This window comes from Calidris pugnax, unplaced genomic scaffold (assembly GCF_001431845.1).
Source record: "Calidris pugnax isolate Ruff unplaced genomic scaffold, ASM143184v1 scaffold1, whole genome shotgun sequence".
NCBI classification, from domain to species: domain Eukaryota; kingdom Metazoa; phylum Chordata; class Aves; order Charadriiformes; family Scolopacidae; genus Calidris; species Calidris pugnax.
Window position 1 is genome coordinate 6,633,858 of NW_015090800.1, and position 23,833 is coordinate 6,657,690.

At 44.3% G+C, this 23,833-nt stretch overlaps 1 protein-coding gene across 6 annotated transcripts in view; it reads right to left on the reverse strand.

Annotated features, from left to right (window-relative positions):
• Window positions 1-711: 711 nt before the first annotated feature.
• DENND5B (DENN/MADD domain containing 5B) overlaps window positions 712-23,833 on the reverse strand; it is a 122,859-nt gene continuing 99,737 nt past the window's right edge. For all 6 annotated transcript variants that reach the window (XM_014937397.1, XM_014937393.1, XM_014937394.1 and 3 more), the window contains 12 exons: window positions 23,399-23,551; window positions 22,837-22,915; window positions 21,545-21,626; window positions 16,037-16,165; window positions 14,558-14,679; window positions 11,783-11,928; window positions 9,986-10,104; window positions 8,604-8,791; window positions 6,873-6,955; window positions 6,581-6,707; window positions 5,598-5,772; window positions 712-4,751 (listed from right to left, as the gene is read on the reverse strand). In XM_014937397.1, the coding sequence (XP_014792883.1) occupies window positions 4,568-4,751; window positions 5,598-5,772; window positions 6,581-6,707; window positions 6,873-6,955; window positions 8,604-8,791; window positions 9,986-10,104; window positions 11,783-11,928; window positions 14,558-14,679; window positions 16,037-16,165; window positions 21,545-21,626; window positions 22,837-22,915; window positions 23,399-23,551 (1,587 nt within the window). In that variant the 3' untranslated portion in view covers window positions 712-4,567. The remainder of the gene's footprint in view (window positions 4,752-5,597; window positions 5,773-6,580; window positions 6,708-6,872; window positions 6,956-8,603; window positions 8,792-9,985; window positions 10,105-11,782; window positions 11,929-14,557; window positions 14,680-16,036; window positions 16,166-21,544; window positions 21,627-22,836; window positions 22,916-23,398; window positions 23,552-23,833) is intronic.

Genomic DNA, 23,833 nt, shown 5'->3' on the forward strand with positions numbered 1-23,833 from the left:
GCTGCATTTCAACTATGCAGTTTTCAAAAATTCTCGTTTTTTTTTGCCAATTCCAGCAGAGCTAGAGTTGAGAGGGTCAGGGTGCAGGCAATTTCTGAAAATCCAGTCCAACTTAGAAAAGCAGGGCATTTCACTAGCATTCTTTTGCACCTTTTTTATTGCTGGCACCTCTCTCTCCTCTACCAACCTCTCTTCTTACGGGACTGACAGACTGCAGGACACGAGTTTCATTCCAGCTTTTTAAACCCAAGTTTAAACATCGCAGCAACCCAACCAAAGACACCCTTGGCTGCAGTTAATCCCACGCTTCCAATATTTCTGCCAACAGGATTCCATCCTCCTCCTCCTCCCAATGTGCCCCAGATGCTAAGGGAGAGCAACCTGGGCTTCCCAGCGAGCACCACCCTGCTACGAGCTAAACTTCCGCTGCCATCCCATTTCTTTCCTTCCATCTGCCACGTTTTTCACCTCAACCTTGAAAATTAAGAGCTGAGCAGGCTTGGCACAGTCAAGCTTCTGTATCAGGGGTGGCAGAAGTTTTGAGAGCGGACCCTCTCACCCCCTCTTTGCTCCAGCAAGTTCCCAGTACCAGGTGTCACCACCAGCTCACTGGTTTTGTTCAATTTGTTCCCTTTATAAAACATGCCCTCCTGCTTCGGCTTGAGACTCGAATCCCTTGGCTCCTCTGCAAGGAGAAAGCAACACCGACCATTATTCTCACAGTTTTATTTGTAAAGGACATAGCATGAAAAGCTGTATTTCAATGTACTTCAAAACCTGAAAAACCCATGTCAGTTTGTGATATGTATGTTAAAGTGCTTGATATAACAATACTTTTACTAATGTCGTCTTGAAAATAATCCAGTTCTTATTCAGTTAGTAATAATGTAAAGACAAAATATACTTAATGGAGACATTTAAGGATCATTTTAAGCTATACAGGGCACATTTGTACATTTCAAGTGTAACATACAACATTTCCCCTTAAGATGCGCACCTTCATTTGATTGAAAGAAGGAATTTTCTCAAATATGCCATCTCACAGCTATTCTAAAGAGACATTTTTTTGAACAATGATATCTAATTACACAAACCAACTCGGAATAAACATGAGTAGATTTTTCACTAAACAGTAGAATTTCATTCATTCATTTCAGAGAATTATAAATACACATTTTGTACAACAGTGAGGCATTTGATTCTCTGACTCCCTCGAGTTACCGCGCTGGATGTTACTATAAGAGGACTATGCAAACTCAGACATCTGTGGACAGGTATTGGATAGGATTATTATTTAAAAAAAGAAAAAAAAAAAAGAAAAAAAAAAAAGAAGCAGATACCAGAGAGCTTTGGTCTTTTCCAAGATTCCCTTTTCTCAACCAATGAAGGTGCTTTAACACTGAAGTAAAAACTGTCTTAGCTTAGAAGAATCCTGAAGGGTTTCTCACCATTCTAGTGGGTAGAATGATTTCTGTAAACCTTACAGAAAAAACCTCACAGTTTCCAATAAACAGAAGTATTCTACTAAAAAAAAAAATTACATGGTAGAGTAAAAATTCAATACAAAGAACCATACTCCCAAGTTTGTCAAATAACTAGTCTTCTAGGAATCCGAGGCACTCAGCTGTGTCCCTTTCAACATATCTTGGGGTGCTTTATTGCCTACAAGGAAATCTTAGACATACATAATTTTTATTGTATTATTAATATGATGTGAAACCTGACAAACCCAAACAAGTCAACACTTGCTGAAAAAGCTGATGTGAAGCTGCGTTAAAATTAAGTGCTAAAGGTTCCTTAATGCAGATTGAAATGGGGGAAGGCCCTGATTTGAATTTTAAAATTTCTCAGGTTTTGACTTCTTTTAACTTAAGAAAGACTTTATGTGGTTATTGCCCTTTTCTCTGAGTGCGGTTTATTCACCTGTGCTTGACCTTTAGGGGTGCCCACAGTTCTCCTCTACCCTGCTTGCACCTACCCCATGGATGAGTGTTAAGAGGGCTTCAGTCACCACCAGGCTCCGGAGCAGCTCGCAGCAGCACACTTTGGAGAAGCACCCAGCCAGCAAACGCAGATGCTGCTGCGAAGAAATCCAAGGACTATAGAGGTTATTATTTCACTAAAATGAAAGTCACTTAGACTGGGTTGGGCGTGAAAAAAAAAAAACCTCCTGTATAGCACTCATTAGACATAAAAAGGCTTGAGTTGTAATAGAAATCAAAACAGCCTAAGCAGTCATTACCAAATAATGCTGCCACATGGTTTCTGGTGCTAAATGTGTAATTTGCTGATAGAGTTAAGTACTAGGGACGCCTTTTCAATTGCTGCTGAAGGGTTGTCATGCATCTTCTGCTGACTTTCAGCAGACTTGCCTAGCCACACAGAAAACCCTAAAACCCCAAATTTCACGTTTCTGGAAACGTTAAGAGAGATGTCACAGAGCTGTGGGCTCTGGCTACTAACACGTGACACCCTTCACAGCCTTTAGGTTAGTTACTCACACCCACAGCAGTGACACGGCAGCGCTGCCCACGGTGTTTGGGATGAGCTCAGTCAGTTTAAGGAAGTACAACCCCAGGAGGACAGAATGGTTATTAAAAGCTGGAACCCTCATTAAAGTCAACGGCTCCCTGACAGTTTTATTTTACCTCCTTCTTAGAAACAACAAAAAAAACCAACTTCTATAACATGAAGCTCTCCCTTCTAATGAAACAAAAGTCACATGAAGAGTTTTCTTCTGGCTGGGAACACGATGTGAAACTTGGACAGTAAAGTGAGTGCTGTTATAAGAACTGGACAGCAGAAGGACCACAGGAAAGTAGAGAAGCTTGATAAAAGGCAGGTGAGAAAGCAAACCAAACCCTAATTTTCATCCTCTTTCATTTTCCTTAGCTCTCACCCCTCTCTGCACCATGTGCACACTATACCAAGACCTGCTACAGCCCACCGTTCCCAAGTCCCTCCTGAAGCCACTGAGAGCACAGTGCAAGGCAATACCCTTACAGTACCAGTCAGGGGCCTTCCCCCAGCCACAGCTGACAGTGACAAATCCACAGAAATCCACTGACAAAATGGCCCAAGATCATAGGGAATAAACAAGTGAAAACAAACACTTAAACTAAGATCCAAAAACTAAAACCAGATGAAGATAACTATGGCCTTAGATCCTTCCAACTCCCATCCACAAGAATGGAAAATACAGTCCGTATTTGCTGCATGGTATCCACAAAGATGATTTTAATGTAATCTATTGTTAAATTTGTAGCATACAGGATTTCAGTTGCTCCCAGTTCCTCTTCAAGAGCTGTATCTATATATACACACTGTATTACTAACACATTAACTGGAAGGAGTGTAGGAGAGGAGCCTCAAAATACCAAAGTGAGATTCTTTTTTTTTTTACTCCTTTTGCTTAATTTTTTTTTTTCTGTAGTTGGATAATTACAAAAGAAAAAAAAAAAGTAATCAAAGATCCTGTACTTCCAAGGAACGCTCGTTCTGCGGGATGAAGGAAGACTCGTAACCTGTCAGCATTTCAAACCCAGCTGATAGAGTTCAGTAGCACAGCAACATCGGTGTTTGTGGCTCTACAGCAATGATGCTTCTCAAGTACAGCAAGAATTTGGTATGAACCAAATTCCTCAACATGGAGAAAAAAAAAAACAAACAAACAGTCATCCACAACACAAACTGGCTGAGGGCAAGGGGGAATCATCAGAACATCTAGAGAGGCAAGGGACGCGCCGAGCAAGGCAAGCAAGCCATCATTCCCAAGCTCAGGCTGCAGCAGCACCACTTAAACAAGTGTCTTCTACTCCCAGGCTCCGAGGCTGACAGCAGTCCTCCTTCTCCAGTGTTTAAGCTTTTCAACACTTGTCTCCCCTTTTGGAGATCAACAGAAGTGACAGAAAAGACCTTACAGATCCAAAAATGAAGACTCACAGCTTCCGTGCGTGGAAAGGGTTAAGTCTTCAGACAAAAACAAACCGAAAAAAGAAGGGAGACCACAGGGTAAACCAGCATATGCTTACAACATTTCCAAGAGTGAGGCGATCACAATGGCTACAATAAGGATATTTGCTGTATTAATTTGCAATACCTGAAAAAAGCCCTGCTGAGTTTGCGCTGTATTTACACGTTGATTGGCTTCTTCCTTGCAAGCAAGGAGCGGCATCATCCCTTCCCACCTCGGTCCTTCCCTCCCCCCTGTCCTTCCCCTGGGCTTAAGCTACTCATCGTCAGAACAAGAACATTCAGTCTAAGAAAAATTTCTTAGAGTAATATAATTTCTTAGAGAAGATAGGATATTTACACACATCTAACACATGAAAATACTCTATTTTATACTAAATTTCTGTTTCAAATAAACTACAATACTGCATCTCAGCTTTCTGCAGCTTCAGAGGACAGTCCCCATGGGGCACAAAACCAGGGCTTCCCGCTCCCGCTCCGACCGGCAGCTTTGCCTTACAGTGGTGCACTACCATCACGTTCAAGTCCTGACAGGTCTCCAATTGTGGTTTGCTTGCTTGGGAAAGGAATTAATGAAGTTCTCAGCAAAGCCATGCTAAACATCCACTCCTTTAATGAGTGATCCTTCTAGGATGATGTTGAAATCTTGCAACGTCTGTAGGACTCGGATAAGGGAGTTGACAGTCATGCGGTCCCGTAGGAGAGCGTTCTCCTCGTACATCCTTGTGATGGGTGGGCACTCTGCCAGCAACGGGATCCACTGAGAGAGCAAGTGGTCCCTGCAAAGGGGATGAAAGGAATTATTTTAGCCCCCAGTACAACAGATCTCAAACTGAAATTCTTCTCCAAGAACACAACCCAAAACTCGCAGTCTGTTTTTGCGGGTGGTGCATGTTGTTTGCACACAGAAGTTTCCTGTGCAATCATAACCCTTGATTTTGTTGGTAAAATACAGGTAACTGAACATACTGTAGGAATGAAAGTGGAAAGATTCCAGGAGAACTGGACAACTGACTTTGGAAGAATTCAGCAACATTTTCAGATCAGGAACAGGGAAAGTAAAACTCAGGAAAACCCAAAAGACTGTTTTCCAACTGGTTTTCCATGTAACTGGACAGACGAGACAAAAAATGGTACCAACTTCCACCCTCCATAACACAACTAAGCACCCTCCACCCACGTGCAAGACAGAAAGCAGCCTATTAGGGAAGAAAGATTGATCTAGAATAGTTCTGTCAAAATTATAACAGACATCCTATTTTCATAGGCAAAGTGATTCAACGAGGACTTAGAAATGCACCAGCCCTTGCAAAGGAACTCTGCATTCCAAAAGCCAGCACTTTGTCAAAAATACAATTTCAAGACAGATCACATATATATGACTGTCAAGCTAACAGTTATAAAAGAGCTCAAAACATTTTTAGCAGTTTAGACACTAGCCATGTATCATTACCGCTTCTTTGCTCCAATTTTTCATGTATTATTAAAGCTGCCTAAAATAGGTACTGGATAATAGATAGGTATGAGATGTCTTAAAATGGAAAACTAAAGGTAGTAACAACGGTGTAAAAATATTCTTCTAGTCTAATGCAAGAGGACACATATAACAAAGAGCAGTTAAGTACCTTGTCCCCAGGCAAACCAGAATTTGGAATTTGCCGTCCTTTCCAATGTTCCTCGGAGCCGTATTGATGGCATTCACATAATGACAGAAGGTTTTGCATGAAGATCTCTGAAGCAAAAGGGCCTCCTCATTGTCTCCAATCTGGTCACTGGTTTCAAAATAAGCAACAGCTTTCTCTACGGTAGGAGAGAAGATCAGAACCCGGTGAGCAGAAGTACTTTATTGTGACACAGAATTACACAAGGGAATTATTAAAAAACAACCTGCTGAGAGCGATTGCACAGTTTATATATGGATTCCTCACTCTGAAGGCCATAGGTAGGTGGTGATCTCCACCGTTGCTACATAGCCGTGGTCAGCAGACTGGTTGATGTCCAATACAGTTAGGAAACATCAAGGAGCCGCACCAGCGCACCTCACAATGGTTTCATTGGAGGCGATACCATCAGCTTGGATTTTTCACCTTTTCTGAGTAAGCACTTACCCCCAGGCCAAGTATTTCAACTTGTGAGTATATTTTAAGGGAATAAGAACATCTTAAATTACTGCAACATAGACCTACAGATAAGCATCACCAAAAGACCAGTGCAGTGATTAGGAGAGATTTCATAATCAACTAGAAATCTAAACCTTTCACTCCCTGTCCTTTCCCAACTCTCCCCTAACATTGCCTGCTACTCTACCCCAACCTCCAGGCTACCTTCTTTCTGGGTAGAAAAGCAGCTGTTTGAACATTTGTCTGTGAATCAATGACTAGAATTTGAAGTGCACTTATATTTCTGTACAGATTCACACTCATCGCTTATATAGAGTTCAGCATTCCTCATCTTCATCTTGTTTCTCCCTGACTTTAAGCAACCTGGAGCAGGTGCTAGGCAGGAACGAATGGCACCCTAGCTGACAAGAACCCGAGGTCTATGTGCGAGTAGCCGTTTTGCCCTAATCTTTCTTCTCCTTCTGCCTCCAAATCACATACCAGCTTACCTATGAAATCCCAGATGAAGACATTCTTATGAAAAATGCGAGCCGATTTGAATCCATGGTGGAAGACCTGCTCCAGTGCTGCAACCAGACCGTTTTCCCCACACAACAGAATGGTGAGGCTTCCTCTCTGGGGGAAAGGGAGAGTCTGTAAGTACAACTTGCCTTGTTTGTACAGAAGAAGCTTCAAATCTAAAGGTTAACAGTCTCTACTGGTACTTCAGTTCCATTTCTGTTTATAAAAACGTTTACATGCGTTGTAGATACCAGGCAAGTAATGAAAAGCAGGGAGTACCTCTTTCTCTGGCTTGTGAAAGTGTTTCACAATATTGTTCACGGCTTCCCCGATTCCCTCTTGGATCTGTCCCGCATTAGGCTCTGTGAAAGGATGGAGAGCATGCTAGCTGAAGACACCAACTTTAAAGCAGCATCAAATTCTCATGATGAAATAGTTTGAACTGCAGGAATTATTCTATATCCTTAACAGAGCTCAGGCAATCATTTGTCTTGGGTAAATCTGAGCCTTAATCACAAGCAACTGATGAGCAATCCTGGAATAGTCAAACAAATCGTCCTACTTAAAAATGCACAACCCAAGGATCTGGCTTGATAAATATTTTATTTGAGTTAATCACATCTTGCTCATCACATAGACTACAGCAACCCTCACACGAAGAGACACGGGCTGAGAGATTGCAGCCCAGTCACTTGACTCAATTCTACGTGACAGAGGCCAGAAAACCCAGCACTCATTAATCCCTGACTGGAACCCACAATGGTTTATTGAGCCAAAACAAGTCTCTATTTTACACACGTGTCTAGTCATTGTATCAGCGTGAGGGGCCACAGGCAGAGAATACTCCTTATTCATGGTTTGAAGAGTAAGTTATCTTCTGTGTTGAAATGTACACCATGTTTCTGCTCTGAATCTGTTCAGCTGTTCAGCCTCTGCTACTGAATCGTGCTATGTCTCCACCTGGTACCATCTCATCTTCCTATACAGGTGCCTGCAGAAAATTATCTAGTCCCTCATTCACCTTCTGATTAAAACAGACTGAACTATTAAAACTTATTTTTAAGCAGGCGTTTTTTGGACTTCAATCATTTTCATGGTCCTTTCTAATTTTTCATACATACATAGGTTGCTATTAGCTTGTCCTACAACTGTTATTTTGGAGGCAAAGAGTAACTGAGTATCATTTTAGTACGTGATGACCTCCACGGTTTTTGGCAGGTCTGTCACAGAGCCTCATGTAGCTCACAAGACAAATGAATTATTGGGCCTTCATGCTCTCAGACCTATGGAAATGCTCTGCAAGTAGCTGTGGTGCCCACTCCTCCAGCTAATATGGACTCACACACGCAAAGAGCTGCAGTGGTCCCGTGGTGGTTTTTAAATGCTGCATTACTCTTGGAGACTAATCTTTCCTTGCTTGACATTTCAGCGGTCGTGTCCTCCAATTTTACAGGACCCGGACACATTTACGAACAGGATCTACACTGCTTCCATCTGAATGCTTTAGTGGAGAATGCCTCACATGCCCTGTTGTAGCCAGATGCAGTTACTCATAGAAGCTAATTTTAGAGACATAAAGTTGATGTCACCTAAGATCCCTCTGGAGACATGCTCCTCCAGAAGGCAGCTCACAGCATCCACATCAGGCTCTGAACTGCCCTTCAGAGAGGACTGTCTTCCCACTGACTGCAAAGTGAGCCAGGAAGCTGAGCAGCATCAAATGCTGCAAATTCTGCTGCCTCCTCCTCCCTCATCTCATATCTCCACGCTCCAAGGAAAGAGATCATTATCTCTGAAGTGTCCAATGGGGACATTGAAAGAGGCAACGTGTACAGTCACAGAGGAAGCTGCAGACACACAAACCAGAGCAGGAAAAAAACTCATCAGCTGGCAGCTGTTCCTCTGCACCAAGCCTTGCTTCAGTAGGAGCTCTCCTGGTCACAGCAGCTTTATTTCTCAGAAGTTGCTGCCCCCTTCTCTAGGGCCCTGGGGGAAAAGGAAAGGACTTACTGGTGTTCTTCCCTGTGAGGGAAGTGATGCTCAGTCGTCGAGCCATGGTAGGAGATTTCTGCTGGGGTGGGGTACGGCACTGCTTCGCCAGCTCTTCGTCAGAGGTGGAGGACACCAGCTCTCCAATGAGTATTCGCTCCAAACTGCCATCGTCAACGCCCTTTCCCAGCCATCGCCCGCAGGGAAACCTGCCACACAGCCAGCACAAGCACGGGTCAGCCACGTGTGACCTCAAGCCAAGCTTGATCTCAAAGCTAGAGGGGCAGCTAGCACCCACAAACACTGTGAATGGGCAGGAAAAACGCTGTAGCCAGAAACTTTTCACAATCCAGAATTCAGCAGGCAGCATCCCCTGCACCACAACTGATAGAACCCAACGAGAAAACTATGTCCACCTCCATCCTGAGCAAAAGGGAAATATGCAAAGCTTGCATGAAAGCACAGGACAACAGAAAGTGTTATACACATATTTCATCAGGTCATTTTTCACTTGCAACCATAACTCTTGCTTAGCCTTTACAAATATTGTGGTGATTAACAATTAACTCCCCACACAGAGTTCCCACCTAACTGAGGCTGTGACGTCTCCTCCTACTCAAACCTCACCTCACCTTTATTCCTGTACTTTTTGACCTCATCCACTGTCCTAAGGAAATCCATGCACATGTCCATACCCCCAGTGCTTGTCTCCCACTTCCCTCCTACTTTCTACCACACACTGTGGCCAACCCTGAGCTCTGGAGCTCACTACTCAGAATTATATTTTTCCAAGCCCACATTTAGAAAAAAAAATAAAATTAAATTAAGTCTGCTTAGCCAGATGTTTTGTAAAACCAATAATGAGTTAGGAGATCGTTTCAACACAAGAGGTATGTACTCAACAGAAGATTAAGAAATCATCAAATCCTTTTTTTTTTTTTGTAATCTAAGTTTCTATACATTTGCTATAGTACTTAGGCATCTGAATATTTTTAAAAGAAAATGAAACCAAAAACTTGCTCTAAATTATTATTCCAGCTCTTGGGGGTTTAAAGATTTCATTTGTGCACAATTTTAACACACTACTTCAAATCAAGAGATTTAATAATTAGACACAAACATATGAATCACTTCGAAAGTATCCATACTGTCTGTCCTGTCTCAGAGAAATGCAAAGAAAGTCCTACCTTCAAGTCTCATTTAATATTTATCCAATCATTTGACTTCAACTAAGGCTTCTGAAATGAGAGAACCGGGGGTGGGGGAGACCAACCCAACCCTCTCGGGTACCCAAATCAGCCTACACTGCTCCATCAACTGAGGAGAAGACAGATGCCTTCTTACTTCCTCTACATTTAATAAGCAAGAAATTCAGACAAAGAAAATTGAAACTTGTTGCTTACTTGTACGTGTGTCCTGTTATTTCATTTCTGACCATGACACAATCAACCAGCCACTTGGCTAGCAGCCCTGAGTTGTCATGACCAATCTGAACGGTCGTCAGCTTCCCTAAATTCTGGCACTGAAATGAATAACAGTTTTTACTTAATTTTAAAACAACAACAGACAACACACACCCCCACCACATGCACACATATGGTCGCAAATGTATGTTTTTGTTCAGTTCCCTTTGATTTATACAGTAAGTATTTTCAACTACACATGCAGAGCATTTTGAAAAGCAGAATAATTATTTTAAGACAGAAGAAAAGAAATAACTTGAAATAAAGCTATTAAAAGCTTGTGAAGAGATTACATTCTTTATTGTGAGCACTCACAATGTTTCTAGAGAAGTATTAATTACAAATTTCTGAGGTCATAAAAAGCTGTGGTTTTGTAGAATCATGGAATCGTCTAGGTTGGAAGGGACCTTTAAGATCATCTAGTCCAACAATCAACCTAACTCTTATAATAAACTATGTCTCTAAGCACTATGTCTACCTGTCTTTTAAATACCTCCAGGGTTGGTGCCTCAACCTCTTCCCTGGGCAAAGAAGAAACAGATCTTCAGTATAAACAGCTTTTCAAAAATGCATTTTGAGCACACTGACCTGCAGGTGACTCATGCTACACCATGAAGCGCTCCCTAGATCCTTTATTATTTTCAAAGATCCATTTGCTTATTGTTGGGCAAGATGAAAATCACTATCATGAGACTCTCGACATCACAAAGAAAACAAGGGACTGTGAATTCCAGTGCAGTATGTAATCGTAGGTGGGGCTGGCAGCAACATCTATTAACGTCACCTAAATACTTCCCTTGGTTTTCCTTGCTTCTAATACTGCCAAACAAGCAGCTTGGGCTGATGTTTTCCATAGTGGGTGGCTACCCAAGTTGATATTTTAGGAAAGCTTCAGCCAAAGGAGTATTCCAGAACAGTGTTAGCATGGGCCTTAGAAATGCCAAAATATGTTATTTTGCTTGTTAGAAGCCTGCAGCTCTTTTCTACAAAATACTAGCATCTGAATGAGAGGCAGCCATTGTATCATGAAAATACTCTATCTCTGTCAAAATCTACCTTTATTTGGCAAGAGGTTTGGTTGTTTTTGGTTTGGTTTGGTTTTTTTTTTACTATTGTTGTTGAAGATCAGTCTGTATCTGCTCAATGGATGGAATTTCAATTTTAATAGCAAATTTTCCTACAAAATCACTCCTTACTGGATATGGTACAGCCTGGAGCTACAGGAGCCTGACGGGGCTTTCCCTGCCATTCCCACTACCAGCTGCTTTGGGGTGGCACCAAGCCAACCTGTAACTGATGGGTGGGAAAGCAGGAGGGAACGCCGAGTAGTCAAAAGCAAAGAGAAAAGGTGGTGGTGGTAAGTGGGAAGACAGACTGAAAGAAGGGAAAAGAAACTTGGAAGAGAAATGAGAAGTCAGAAATGAACCCTGGAAGGGAAAATTAGACAAGGAGACATGGAAGGGATCAGTTAGGGGAGAAGATCATCTCTGGGCTGGGACAGGGACAGCGGTGAAGCCTGTCATTAAAAGTGATATGTGCTCACGAGGAACACTCAAAAAGGAAACTTTCATCTAGTGCAGCGTTATTTTCCTCTATGTATTTGAATATACAGTGACCTTGAAAACCTGACAGAACCTGAAACACTGTGATTGTAAGACAATAAACCTTCACCAAAGCAGTGTTCATTTGGAAGCGTGTTTCAAATCGAAAAGTAAAATGTAATGAGCGTGTACTCACCTCAAACGTCATCTCTAGGTGGTTTTTAGGAATCTGCATTACACCTGTATCTCCCAGTTCTCCTGACACACAAATCCATGGGTTTGATGTGGTTATTGCATTGCTTAGTTTTTTGATGGGAATTATCACTGACCTATAGGGGATCACTAAGAACAGAGGGGAGAAAAATAAGTTAGTCTTGACTTTTTTTTTTTCTTCTTTTTTTCCCCCCCTCCTTCAGAGCAAACACAGTTTCTGGAGTAAACCATGCCTCTCCCTTGAAAATCATAGAATCTCGGAATTGTCAGAGTTGGAAGGGACCTCTAGAGATCATCTAGTCCAACTCCCCTGCTAAAGCAGAGTTGCCCAGAGCACATCACTCAGGACTGCATCCAGGTGGGTCTTGAAAATCTCCAGAGAAGGAGACTTCACAACCCCCCTGGGCAGCCTGTTCCAGGCCTCTGCCACCTTCACCAGAAAGAATTTTTTTCCTCATATTTGAGTGGAACTTCCCATGTTCCAGCTTGTGCCCATTGCCCCTCGTCCTGTCACTGGGAACCACTGAAAAGAGTCCAGATCCATCCTCCTTCAACCCACCCTTTAGGTACTTGTAAACGTAGATGAGGTCTCCCCTCAGAGGTCTTCTCTTCTCGAGGCTAAAGAGCCCCGGTTCTTTGAGCCTTTCCTCATAAGGGAGGTGCTCCAATCCCTTAATCATCTTAGTTGCCCTACGCTGGACTCTCTCCAGTAGCTCCCTGTCCCTCTTGAACTGGGGAGCCCAAAACTGGACGCAACTGAGCTGAAAAAGAGGGATGGAGCACCTCTCCTATGAAGACAGGCTGAGGGAACTGGGATTGTTCAGCCTGGAGAAGAGAAGGCTCCGGGGAGACCTCTTAGCAGCCTTTCAATATCTGAAGGGTGCCTATAGAAGAGCTGGGGAGGGACTCTTTGCCAGGAAGGGTAATGATAGGACAAGGGGAAACAGTTTTAAATTGGAAGAAAAAAGATTCAGATTAGATCTCAGGAAGAATTATTTTTTACTATGAGGGTGGTGAGACACTGGAACAGGTAGCCCAGGGAAGTTGTGGATGCCCCATCCCTGGAAGTGTTCAAGGCCAGGCTGGATGGGGCTTTGAGCAACCTGCTCTAGTGGGAGGTGTCCCTGCCCATGGCAGGGGGGTTGGACTAGATGATCTTTAAGGTCCCTTCCAACCCAAACCATTCTATGATTCTATGAAAAAGGCAAGTTCTCGCCCCATATCCCAGCAGCCTAACGTGGAGACCACCTCCTCCTGGGTTCTCCCCGTCCAGGGTGAGACAAACCGGGGAGTGGTGGTGGTGGTGCCGCCTTCTGTAGCCGCCCCCGGTGCCGGGGGGGGTCCCGGCGGTTCCCGGTAGCGGTTCCCGGTAGCGGTTCCCGGTAGCGGTTCCCGGTAGCGGTGCCGCACGGTGGAGCTGCAGCCCCGCGGCAGAGCCGGGACGGCGCAAGGGCGGCCCCGCAGCCTGCCCAGGGGAAGGGATAAAGAGATAAAAGGGATAAAGCCGCTCTGCGGGAAGGGCATCGCCACCCCCGGGCGGCTGAAGGGGCCAAAGGGAATGGCAGAGGGAAGGTTATGGTGGGGGGGGCGAGGGAATGTCAGTGATGCTGCTGACGGCGTAGCCAAAGTCTCAAATGAGATGTGTCTCATTGAAAAAAAATTATCATCGTTATTACCATCGTTACTATTTGCCTTTAAATCTGCATCACCCATACCCGCTTAAGACACAAAGGGGTGGCCACCCCCCCCGATTTGGATTTGACTCCAGTTCTGCACACTGGCACTCTCCTTCCTTCTGTTTCACAAGCTGCCTTTTGGACTGGCTAAAATAAGCCAGAATTTTTTTATTTATTAATTTTATTTTTTTTTTTTTTGCCTTTAGCGTGCCGTACAGTGATGCCGCACTTAAAAAAAACTAACCCTCAAATTCCAAGGGCTTGTCCTACAGGGGAAAGCTGCCAAGCTGGGTGCCCCGCAGAAACAAGGTAATCAAGGATGAATAAATCTCTTTGCGCTGTGCTAGTTCTGAGGGGATCTATCGCTTTGAGAGGAGGAAAAGCAGAATGAGCGCCTCTTTTGACAACCACATAAAACTTGCTTCGCTTCACTCTGAGGAGGCAGGGAAATGAAGATTAAGGGCTGCCAAGGTGAAGCCAAATAATTAGGTCATGTCATGGGGGTCCTGCCTTCTCCGCCTCGCCCAGTGCTGGACAGACAAAGATGCATTTGCAGATTTCTACCCAATCTCCACTTTCTTTCTTATAAGAGAGGAAGAGAGAGGAAATCTTTTTGGAATTTAAGGAAAGAGAAAAAAAGATTTAACATACACAGCACAGCAGTGCCTTGTTATTTCACCCCCCAAGATTTCCATCTCCTCCTCAGTCTGCAAAGAGCAGGCTGTTAGGATGCACACTTACCAGAGGCCAGCAAGAAGCACCAGGATGCAGAGTACTTGTCGGGTGGGGGGGAAGATGAAAGAAACTATACAACTCCATGAGGAAAATCAAGTGCTACAGTGGCACTCTCTGCTGATTACTCTCCTTTGTGCAATGCTCTTATCCAGAGCACTCCCACACAACCTTGGCTCTCCAGCTGGTTTCCCAGAGCAACACCCAGCACCCACAAGCCAAGGCAGCAACAACCGAGGTTCCCCAGATAAGGGCTCAGCTACTCAGGCACCAGCAACATCGGCTCTTACGAATCATGACAGCAACTAATTTTTATTCAAGGGGGAAAAAAAATTGACTGTCCAACTCACTGATTGTGGTGAAGACGCTGGTGAAGCAGAAGTAATCCACGGCGTTGAGCGAGAGCAGGTGATACAGAAATTGTTCCCGCTCCTCTTCGCAGCGCAGGAAAGCGTAACGCTTGTAAAGTTTCCTGGGAGAAACAAGCACATTGCTTTCTTGTTGAAAGAGCACCTTGTGTCCTAAAAGGTGTTTGAATCTCAAAACACCAAACGAAGAGTTAATCTTCATGGGGGGTATGAAAAAGTGAGATTTCCCAGCTAATAGAAGGTGCTAGAAACTCACTGAGGGCATTAACCCCCTATGCTACACGTGTGTTTTACAGACCACTCTTGGCTCCATGCAGCAGTGGCAAGGCTACAGTGTTCATCTCATTAAAGGGTCAGTTTTGATTTTGCTGCAAAGCACACTGCTCACAACAGCAGACCCAAACCAACAGACAGCAACCTCATTTCTTCCCCGTATCCCACTGTGGAACAGCTTTGTCTAATAACCTAATCTTCCTTCTGCTCCATACTGCGACAGAGAAAACTAAGCAGAAGCCACCAAACCATGGAAGGTACCAAGCACTAGCAGAGGTTGTCCCACCACACTCTCAGTTTAGTGAATCCATCATGTGTCACTCCAAGGCACACCAGGAGTGAAGCTGGACCCGCTCTGAGAAAGCACAGAGCTTCTGACACTGCCCAAACTCTGAAGGCAACAGACTCCCCAAAGAGCTGCTAGGGTAGATAGATGTAGTAGATGAAACTCCAGGAAAAGAGAGGTCTGCCACCGTGCCTTTAGCTGATCACCCAGAGGTGGCTGTCTCCAGCTACTCCACTTTCTTCCCGTTAGCAGATTCGAGCATTTGGTGGCTTCTGGCAGAATCATGTATGTAACATCACAGAGCCAGTTCTGCTAACAACTGCATGCAGTAGCTCGGATGTTTTCATAAAGTTTGGGTTTAGGGTTTTTTTTTCCCCCTAAATACATTGCTTTGAGAAAATGAAGTCAGAGAACACCTACACAGGCATTTCCTCAAGTGCCTGTGCTTGTAAAAGGAGGCAAAGCTGGGGAAGCTGCTAAGTGGCCATGAGGACTGGCCTCTAAACCCAGCTCACTGGCACTCAGGATGGGGGCCTGCGTTTGGCTTGAATCAACGTAATGCAGGGCTGCTGTGAGAGAAGGGGCATTCCTGGCCCTGCTGCTTCATTTCCACAAGATCTAGTGATCGTAGCGCCGCAAAGTGGCTTGGATCAACGCACTGATCTGACCCAAAACCTAACACCTCATTCCTGAAAACTGTGATTTGCTTTTCCAGGCTGATGAGCAGACTCCTGCCCTGCTGAGTGGGCAGTACCTCCTCCCCCCAGCTACCTTCTGCCCTTCAATCTGGAAAACACAGTACCCAAACTGGGCACCTGTCTGCGCCCAGAACCTGCCAAGCACCTTGACACAGCACCGAGGAAGATGTGAAACTGAAGCTTTGAGAAAAAGAGCCAGCTTACTTGGCAAGTGCCTGATTGGAGAGCAGCTGCTTCAGGTGCTGAGACAAAAGCTTCTTCTCCAGAGAAAGCCGTATCCAGGCTCGGGCTCGTCCCACATCTGTCTTTATCTCACTCATGTTCTGAACATGCCTGAAACGGGTGGAAAAAAAAATAACAATAGATGAATCATAAACATCCTACATTCTTCCAATGGCAACATCCAGTGTGATAGAATCATAGAATGGTTAGGGTTGGAAGGGACCTCAAAGATCATCTAGTTCCAACCCCCCCGCCATGGGCAGGGACACCTCCCACTAGAGCAGGTTGCCCAAAGCCCCATCCAGCCTGGCCTTGAACACTTCCAGGGATGGGGCAGCCACAACTTCCCTGGGCAACCTGTTCCAGTGTCTCACCACCCTCATAGTAAAAAATTTCTTCCTGAGATCTAATCTGAATCTTTTTTCTTCCAATTTAAAACCGTTTCCCCTTGTCCCATCATTACCCTTCCTGGCAAAGAGTCCCTCCCCAGCTCTTCTATAGGCACTTCTATGATGCAGCAGCTGAATTGGAAAATGTCTCCTGACATCACTTCTAGAGAAAGAGCCCCCCAGCGTGGCCCTGCAGAGACCTGCCCCGTGGCACTGAGACCCCCGGCAGCCCCGGGGTGACCCCCAGAGACATGGGGCAGCCCTTCCCAGACACAGCAGGTTGAAACCCAGACACACTACAGCCACTGTCAGCTGCTCTGTGTCCTGGCATTTGCTTGGCCAAGGTGAGCAGGGGTAGATCTGCGCGTCCTTGTATCGCCCAAGGTAGATGTCCTCATGGACACTGCTAACATTTAGAAAAAGCAGGGACCTTGTGAGACCCGGTTATCTCACAGTCACTCCTTCAAGCTGCTGACACGAACGGGTACGTCTGTGAGGGCAGAAGACAAATACAGCTCTTCAGAGGTTCTGCAAACCACAATCTCCGCTGAGGGCTCTAACAAACCCCTTGGTGGCGGCAGCAGCAGGAAATCTGAGAAAAAGGGGGTTGTCGGGAAAAACAGTGACAGGCAGTCACAAGCAGAATCACATTTTCAGGGATATAAGGCCCTTGTGTAAGTGACAATCCGAACAGCCCTCCACCATATGCTTGGTCTGTAGGAAAGCAGAACTGTTCCACAGGGGCTTTCTTCTATGGTTTTGCTTTTCTTTTTTTAAACTTCCCATATTTCAATTTGGAGAATGCTAGAAACTCTAGTTTCGGAGCACAGGGAGCTTTAGAAGAGGAAGAAAACTGCCGTGGCAGGGTGAAGCTGCTTCCAAACCCCCCCCAGCCAGCAAGAAAAATGAGTAACAGCTTCCAGCGGGGGAAAGAAAAGGCTGCGATTTCTTAATTTTCACACAGTTTACATGTTAAATGCACAGGCAATTCAGGCCTCCAAACCCCCGTGGCAGACTCCAAGTGTCATCAGCTGAGCCTGAACTGACCTCTGTTGTGATTTACTTTCCATCTCCTGCGTCTTCCTTGAAGGCCCTCCCTACACTGCTGATTGTTAGGGAATATGGCAATATTTACTCTAAAGAAAATCCAACAAAGTCACGCTGTGACTGATGCTTTTTATGGTGACTAGTAGAGTCTCACTGTCTCGTGCTTTCCTCCATCTGTTATACCCAAGCGTGTGCTTTGCGTTATATTTAGACCCTGCATTATTTGAGGAAAAATACTCTCTTGTTTATAGAGCTTGCAAATTAACAGGACTAGGACTTAAAGGACAAATTTGCGAAATATAACTTAGTGCTGTCCAGAAATACATGTTCCCTCTGAACAAACGAGGTGGATACCAGACATTGCCCAGCAGCACTGTTCTCCACCAGACTAACCAACCTGAATTCTCAAAATACAAATCTACCTTTGCAACCCAAGCTGAGGGGTCCGTACCACATGGCTCTGTGCTGTACGTGTGTATCTGAAGCACCATCAGGAAGAAACAATCAATAGGAGTAGTGGTACATTGCCAGTGGTAAAATCTAGGTTACTTAAAACTATTTAAAAAAAAAAAAAAAGGAAAAAAAATATATTTTTTAAAGAAACTTTCCTGCTGTTTCCTGAAATGACGCATAGATAGTTCTCTGATGGACCAGGTGAGAAGTACGAACTCACAGTGAGCTGTAAAACAAACCTAGGAGGGCACATTACCATCACATACAAGTAATATGCCCTTTATAAGCAAGCTCAGCAGCCTCCCTCTGTCAGCAGCGATGCCTCCCAGCTGAATCACTGCCCAGAGCCTGGCTCCTGGCACTGGAAAAGGCTTTCCTGGCTCAGAGAGTGGCTGCCAGCACTAGACCTTCCAGCCCAGACAGCTGATGTGGAGTCCTTGAGAAACAGGAGGTGCACCACACTCGACTACATCGTGTTGAGACACCCTCCTCAGACATTTCAAGTCTTTTGAGATGGGAAGATCAAAGCACAGACTATCATCTCCCTCCCTCCCTCCCCTTCCCCCCTCGGTGCTCGGCTGGAATTACATCTAATATGAAACGCTGAGTGGAATATGTGAGAAGACTCAAGTACAGATGGACTCAACCTTATTCCATGCATGCCCTGTACCTCTTCATTACCTGTTTCTGGTTCAGACCGGATTGGCATTAATTGTGCATTTGGGAAAAATAAGGATCTACAACCATGCAGCTTGTCGGAAATATTAAAAAGATTGAATAATCAGTCTTGTTGTCAGCAAAAGCCAAGTGTAACAGAATAGAGCATTCAGGAGCCCAAATTTATTTCATTCTCTGTTGTGAGTCAGAACATCTCTATTTTTATTGGTGACCTAAGTGTAAGCACTGTATGCTCACCACCACGCAGCAAACTCTTCTTGTCAGGGCACTGAACGGCAATTTCAGTGCAACTCCCTAGTTTGGGACCTGCTTCTAATCCCATCAGTAATAAAAAAATAAAATATCTTTTTTCCCCTGTCCAATGTAAGCCTGGGGTATGACGAGAGACATCCTCTGCAAATAGCTGTGCTGACAGAAGAGGTTACAGCTGCTCAGTATCGCCATGCCCCCGAGGATGGTGACTGCTCCTGATCCCAGCACAGTCAGAAACGAGCCGTACCAGCTCGTCCCGTGTTGGTAGCAGGTTCTTTGCTCACCCTGCTTTTGACTGCAGCAGGTGAAGCATCACTGCTGTGGGACCAGCACCCAGGGCTCGCACCCTCCGCTGCAAAGCTCCCTGTGGGTGAGGAGGCATGACACAGGCATGAAAGCAAGCCCTGGTAGCAAGGAAGAGCTTGCCCGAAGGGGAAGGACCCAAAACTTGAACCCAGCTGGACCAAAGGTTTCGGGGAGTTGGCTTGGTGCTGGCTGGTCCAGCTGGACGCACAGCGATGTGCCTGAGGGGTGAGGCCACGCAGGAGACAGGCTGCAGCAGGAACCTGCTGGGGAGCTGGAAGAGATGCTGCGGATCCTCACCCGGGAAAAAGGCTGAAAGGCATACCCCAAACATACTTGTGCAGAGCCTCTCCGTGCAGAGAACCAAAATAAACATGTTGAGCATCTTCCTTACCACATCTAAGATGCCTGGCTTCGTGCAGGAGGCAGAGGACACACCACGTTACCTGTAGCACGGGCTCACTGCACATTGAGAGCGTGACTGTGATTCAGCCCTGCTTTTTAAGTTGTTTACATAACCTTGCATGAGCCATCAAAAACAAGCTGTGCTTAAGGCAACGCTTAATCCTCTAAACATTAGTTCAGTTAGCATTGCAACCCCGACAATTTAACAATTACCTATCCCTCTAACTTCAGCATAAATCTGTGTGTGCAAACAAATATCAAGCAGCATTCCTTCCAAGCAGGAGAAAGCATGCCATGAGATTACGGATGCAAAAATTCAACCCACCATCTGCCCAGCATTTTCTATGACCAGGCATGTCCGTGGACAGTCACGAATGCCCAAGATAGTACAAAAGGTAGCGTTCTGCTTCTGCCGCTTTTCCTCTGAAAAATCAGCAGAAACACTCTCTTGATTCAAGCAAGAGAGCTCAGATCTGCTGGGCTTTCGTTACTCAAGTGGAAGTAGGCAGAAGATGAAACGCCTGCCCGGCTGCCTCTGTCAGCAATCCCCTCCCAGCACGCCACTTTCCGCTCCAGATCCTCCTTCATCCTTCCCTCGGGCTGACCCTCTACATGCCCGTCAGCCTCACAGGCCTGAATTAAGTAAATAGCTGCCACGTCCCATGAGAGGGATGCTAAAATGACAGACACGTGTCCAAAATGACCTCTCGGTGTTGTACTCCTCATTGCACGGTATACGTTCTCCCTCCCTCTTTCGCGTGTTGTTTCAGCCTTACGCGGGATGTCACGTTCTTCAAAATCAGAGCACAAGACTCAAAGTACATAGCTACGTAACTACAAAAAGGTTACACACTGCAGGTGGGAAGTACTGTAATTTTCTTTCAGAAAAGTCTGACTCAATCTGTGTGATCTCACATTGAAAAAAAAGTATCTGTAATAGCACACACGGTAAAAACCACATCATCGCAATCACGTTTTTGTGAACTAACTACAACTAATACTATTTTTACCATGCGATTTTTTGCCATACTTTCACGTGGAAGAAGGATATGGTATTACAAGACAGAATATTCACATTGTCTCACACATTAAATTGCTAGCAATTGCTACCCGCTCTCTACAGATGAGCATTACTGCATTACTCCTCCCCTCTTTTCATGGCACTTTTACCCCAGCACGATGCTGAGCCGTGGCAAGCAAAATGTCAAAAAGAATGGCCTGACCTGGCACTGGCTTGATCAAGGAGATGCCCCGAAGAATAACTGCCTGGTGCTGTCACATCAGCACATCATCATCCACCCCTCCTTAGTCTCTAATCCTTCCTCTTCCAGACCAACGTTGCCTAAAAAGCTCCCCAGAGCCAGGCTGTGGTCTCCCACAGAGCACCTGCCCTTACTTCACATCCCAACTTTAAACTCACCCAAATACTAAGTCTCATTATATTTCTAAATTTGTACATTTATTACTATTTGACATAAAATGCACTGACTGAAAAGAAAGAATATTGCTCAGGCATTGCAAGCAGGTTTTTATGTCCCTTTGCTTTGTCTATCAATTGTCCTTGCTTAGTCAGTACATTAAAACATACAAAAAGAGTACCAAGTACTCATTTTTTGGGTTTTGGGGGGCTTTGCTTTTGTTTGGTTGGGGTTTTTTGTATAAAATTCCAAGGAATTCAACATATCTGCTGTTATTTGTAGAAGTTGGCTTTATTGCTAGAAGAACCCGCCTAAGAAAACTAATAACCCAGTACAACTTGTATGGTTTTTATTGTCTTTTAGCTAAAATAAATCAAAAATACACAAAAAAGTTTTGCATAATAAAAAGGCAACACGCTGTAGATTTGAATCTGGGCTAAGGAGAAAGTTTAATTGTCCTTAGCCTTTGTAAACTCAAAGCCATTGAGAATCTTTACCTTATGCTACACAATTAAAACCATAATTAATGCTTTAGGAAACCGTACCTCATATCTTGTATCAAGGAAACCCTCAAAGTAGGCAGAGTAATTCCTGTATCAGACTTCCGTCTTTCTGTTCCAACAGCAACTACAATGAAGAAAATAGATTAAGTTAATATAAAATTACATTATGGTCTGCAATGCATTTGTTTTATATACAGCTGAAAACAATCTTAAGTGGCTGGTAATTGCAATATTTCTGTGCAGTATCATTAACTCTATCCTGGAAATGTAGAAGCAGACAGAATGAAAAATGCTTAATAAATGACCTATTCCTTCCTTAATCCAGCACTGAACTCAGACATCTAACAGCTTCCTTTTTGTATGTGAAATACATTAACAGAAATCTGTACGGTGATGAGTTTTATTAGCAATATGTTTTTATGAAAAGCTCACAACTGAGAAAGAAGAGATAAAATTAAGTTACAGTAGCATATTTGATGCTAAGGAAGCCACGCATTTCTGTGCTCCACTACTCTGATCAAACCGCTTTGTGGTGACACATCGTGCTCTCAGGAATTTGTGCCTGCCAGCCAGATTGCTTACTGCGTTACTCATTGAAGCTTATTACAAAGTCTTTTCATGAGCAAGACTAGTTCATCCATAGATGTGTCTTTGAGGACTGATCATACAAGTTCCCATCTGCAGGATTTGGAGAGTCCTTGGAAGATGACCCACTAAAGTTCAGAGACTTTGGCTACAATACTCAGCAGCAGCTTGCAGGAGGGAAGATCTCAAGGTCATCAGAAAACCAACCTCTCTCCCAACACAGAAGTAATTTAATGATTGCAAAAGGCTAAACCAAGGCACAAACAGATAGAGATTATAGAGATGACACAACTTCTGAACGGGCCCATCCAGCAGTATCACGATTTATCGAACATGAAGTTATCCCACATTGGAATTTGGGAGACAAATTATGCTCACTGAAAGAAAAGTGTCAGCTGTCTTAGTCACAGCTCCACACTTGCAGCTCCTTCAGAAATCACCTCTTGCAGAAGCACTGCTTCTCACACCTCACTCAATGCTGGTTAAAAGGGAATGAAGGCAGAGAACGGCCACCGAGTGATTTTCCAGACAGGGATAACAAGTATGTTAATTTGCCTCTAACAATGTCCATCTATTTTTTCCAGACATCAAGGCATCTTCATAATGATTATGAAAGGTCTCAAAATGTAAATGTGATATTAGCAAGCAAATATGCCAAAAATCCTGCATGGGTTTTGTGTGGCTGCACTGTTCCTCCCAGGCCCGTCCCCGTGGTGGAACCTTCGTGGGGTCAATTGCCAAGTACTCACCTGGGGACTCTGCACTATGCTCTTGCTTCTCTTCTCTCTCCTGGTACTGAAGTAAATGGGACCACAATGCAGATTTCCCCTGAAAATTGAATGTGCAGTATGTAGCTTTAAATAAATCAAGCAACAGAAAAGAGGCCAGTGAACATGGCAAAATAAGGGCCAAACGTTCAGCAGTGAGAATCAATCCTCTCTTGGGCCATGAGACCTCAGGAAGAGGAGAGGATCATCACACTGGTCTAGCAGTCACACCACCCGCCTTGTTTCTTTGGCCTCTCCTTAGGTTTCCCTTCTAAGGTCGAAAGAGAAGAAACCAAACATCTATTTGAAACATCATTGCAATTTCCAGAGATTCCTCTCAAAAAAACCCCAACAAACAAGGAAACAAATCCCATAGAAAAACCCCAAGACCTCACAGGATATGATCCAGGGACTCTGATCTCAAAGATGCCTCCCCAGTTAACATTGGAATGACACCACTGAGTAGCCCCTTAAGAGGTAGAGATGGCATTCAGTATTTCCTAGAGTGCTGTACATTCAAAGTCCCGAGTTTCCAGCTACCAACCTGCTTGACCTGCAGACCATGGCTCCAGATTCTTTCCAGCAGATCACAGAGACTAGCAATCAATGTATTTTCCTCCAGACCAGTTATGTTGGCTTCTCCATGCCCCAGTTCGACTGCTTCATGACCCATCTTCTCTACCAACATGCGTTTAGTCTTTACAAAAAATAATAAAAAAATCCCCAAAGGTTTCTAAGAATGTTATCCAACAAGGGACAGAATTTATAGCTGAGTTAAACATGCTTAATCTAGACACCCTCACTAATGGCCTGACCAGAGAAACTTCAAATGTCTTTACAGAGACCGCAAATTAAAAAGAATAATAAAAAACAAAGTTTGTATGATTTCTCCATACTGTCTTATTTCTGTAACCTTTATCTACTGTCCTATTCCTACTGGTGATCTATTACCGACCAGTACCAAAAACAGAGTACAGAG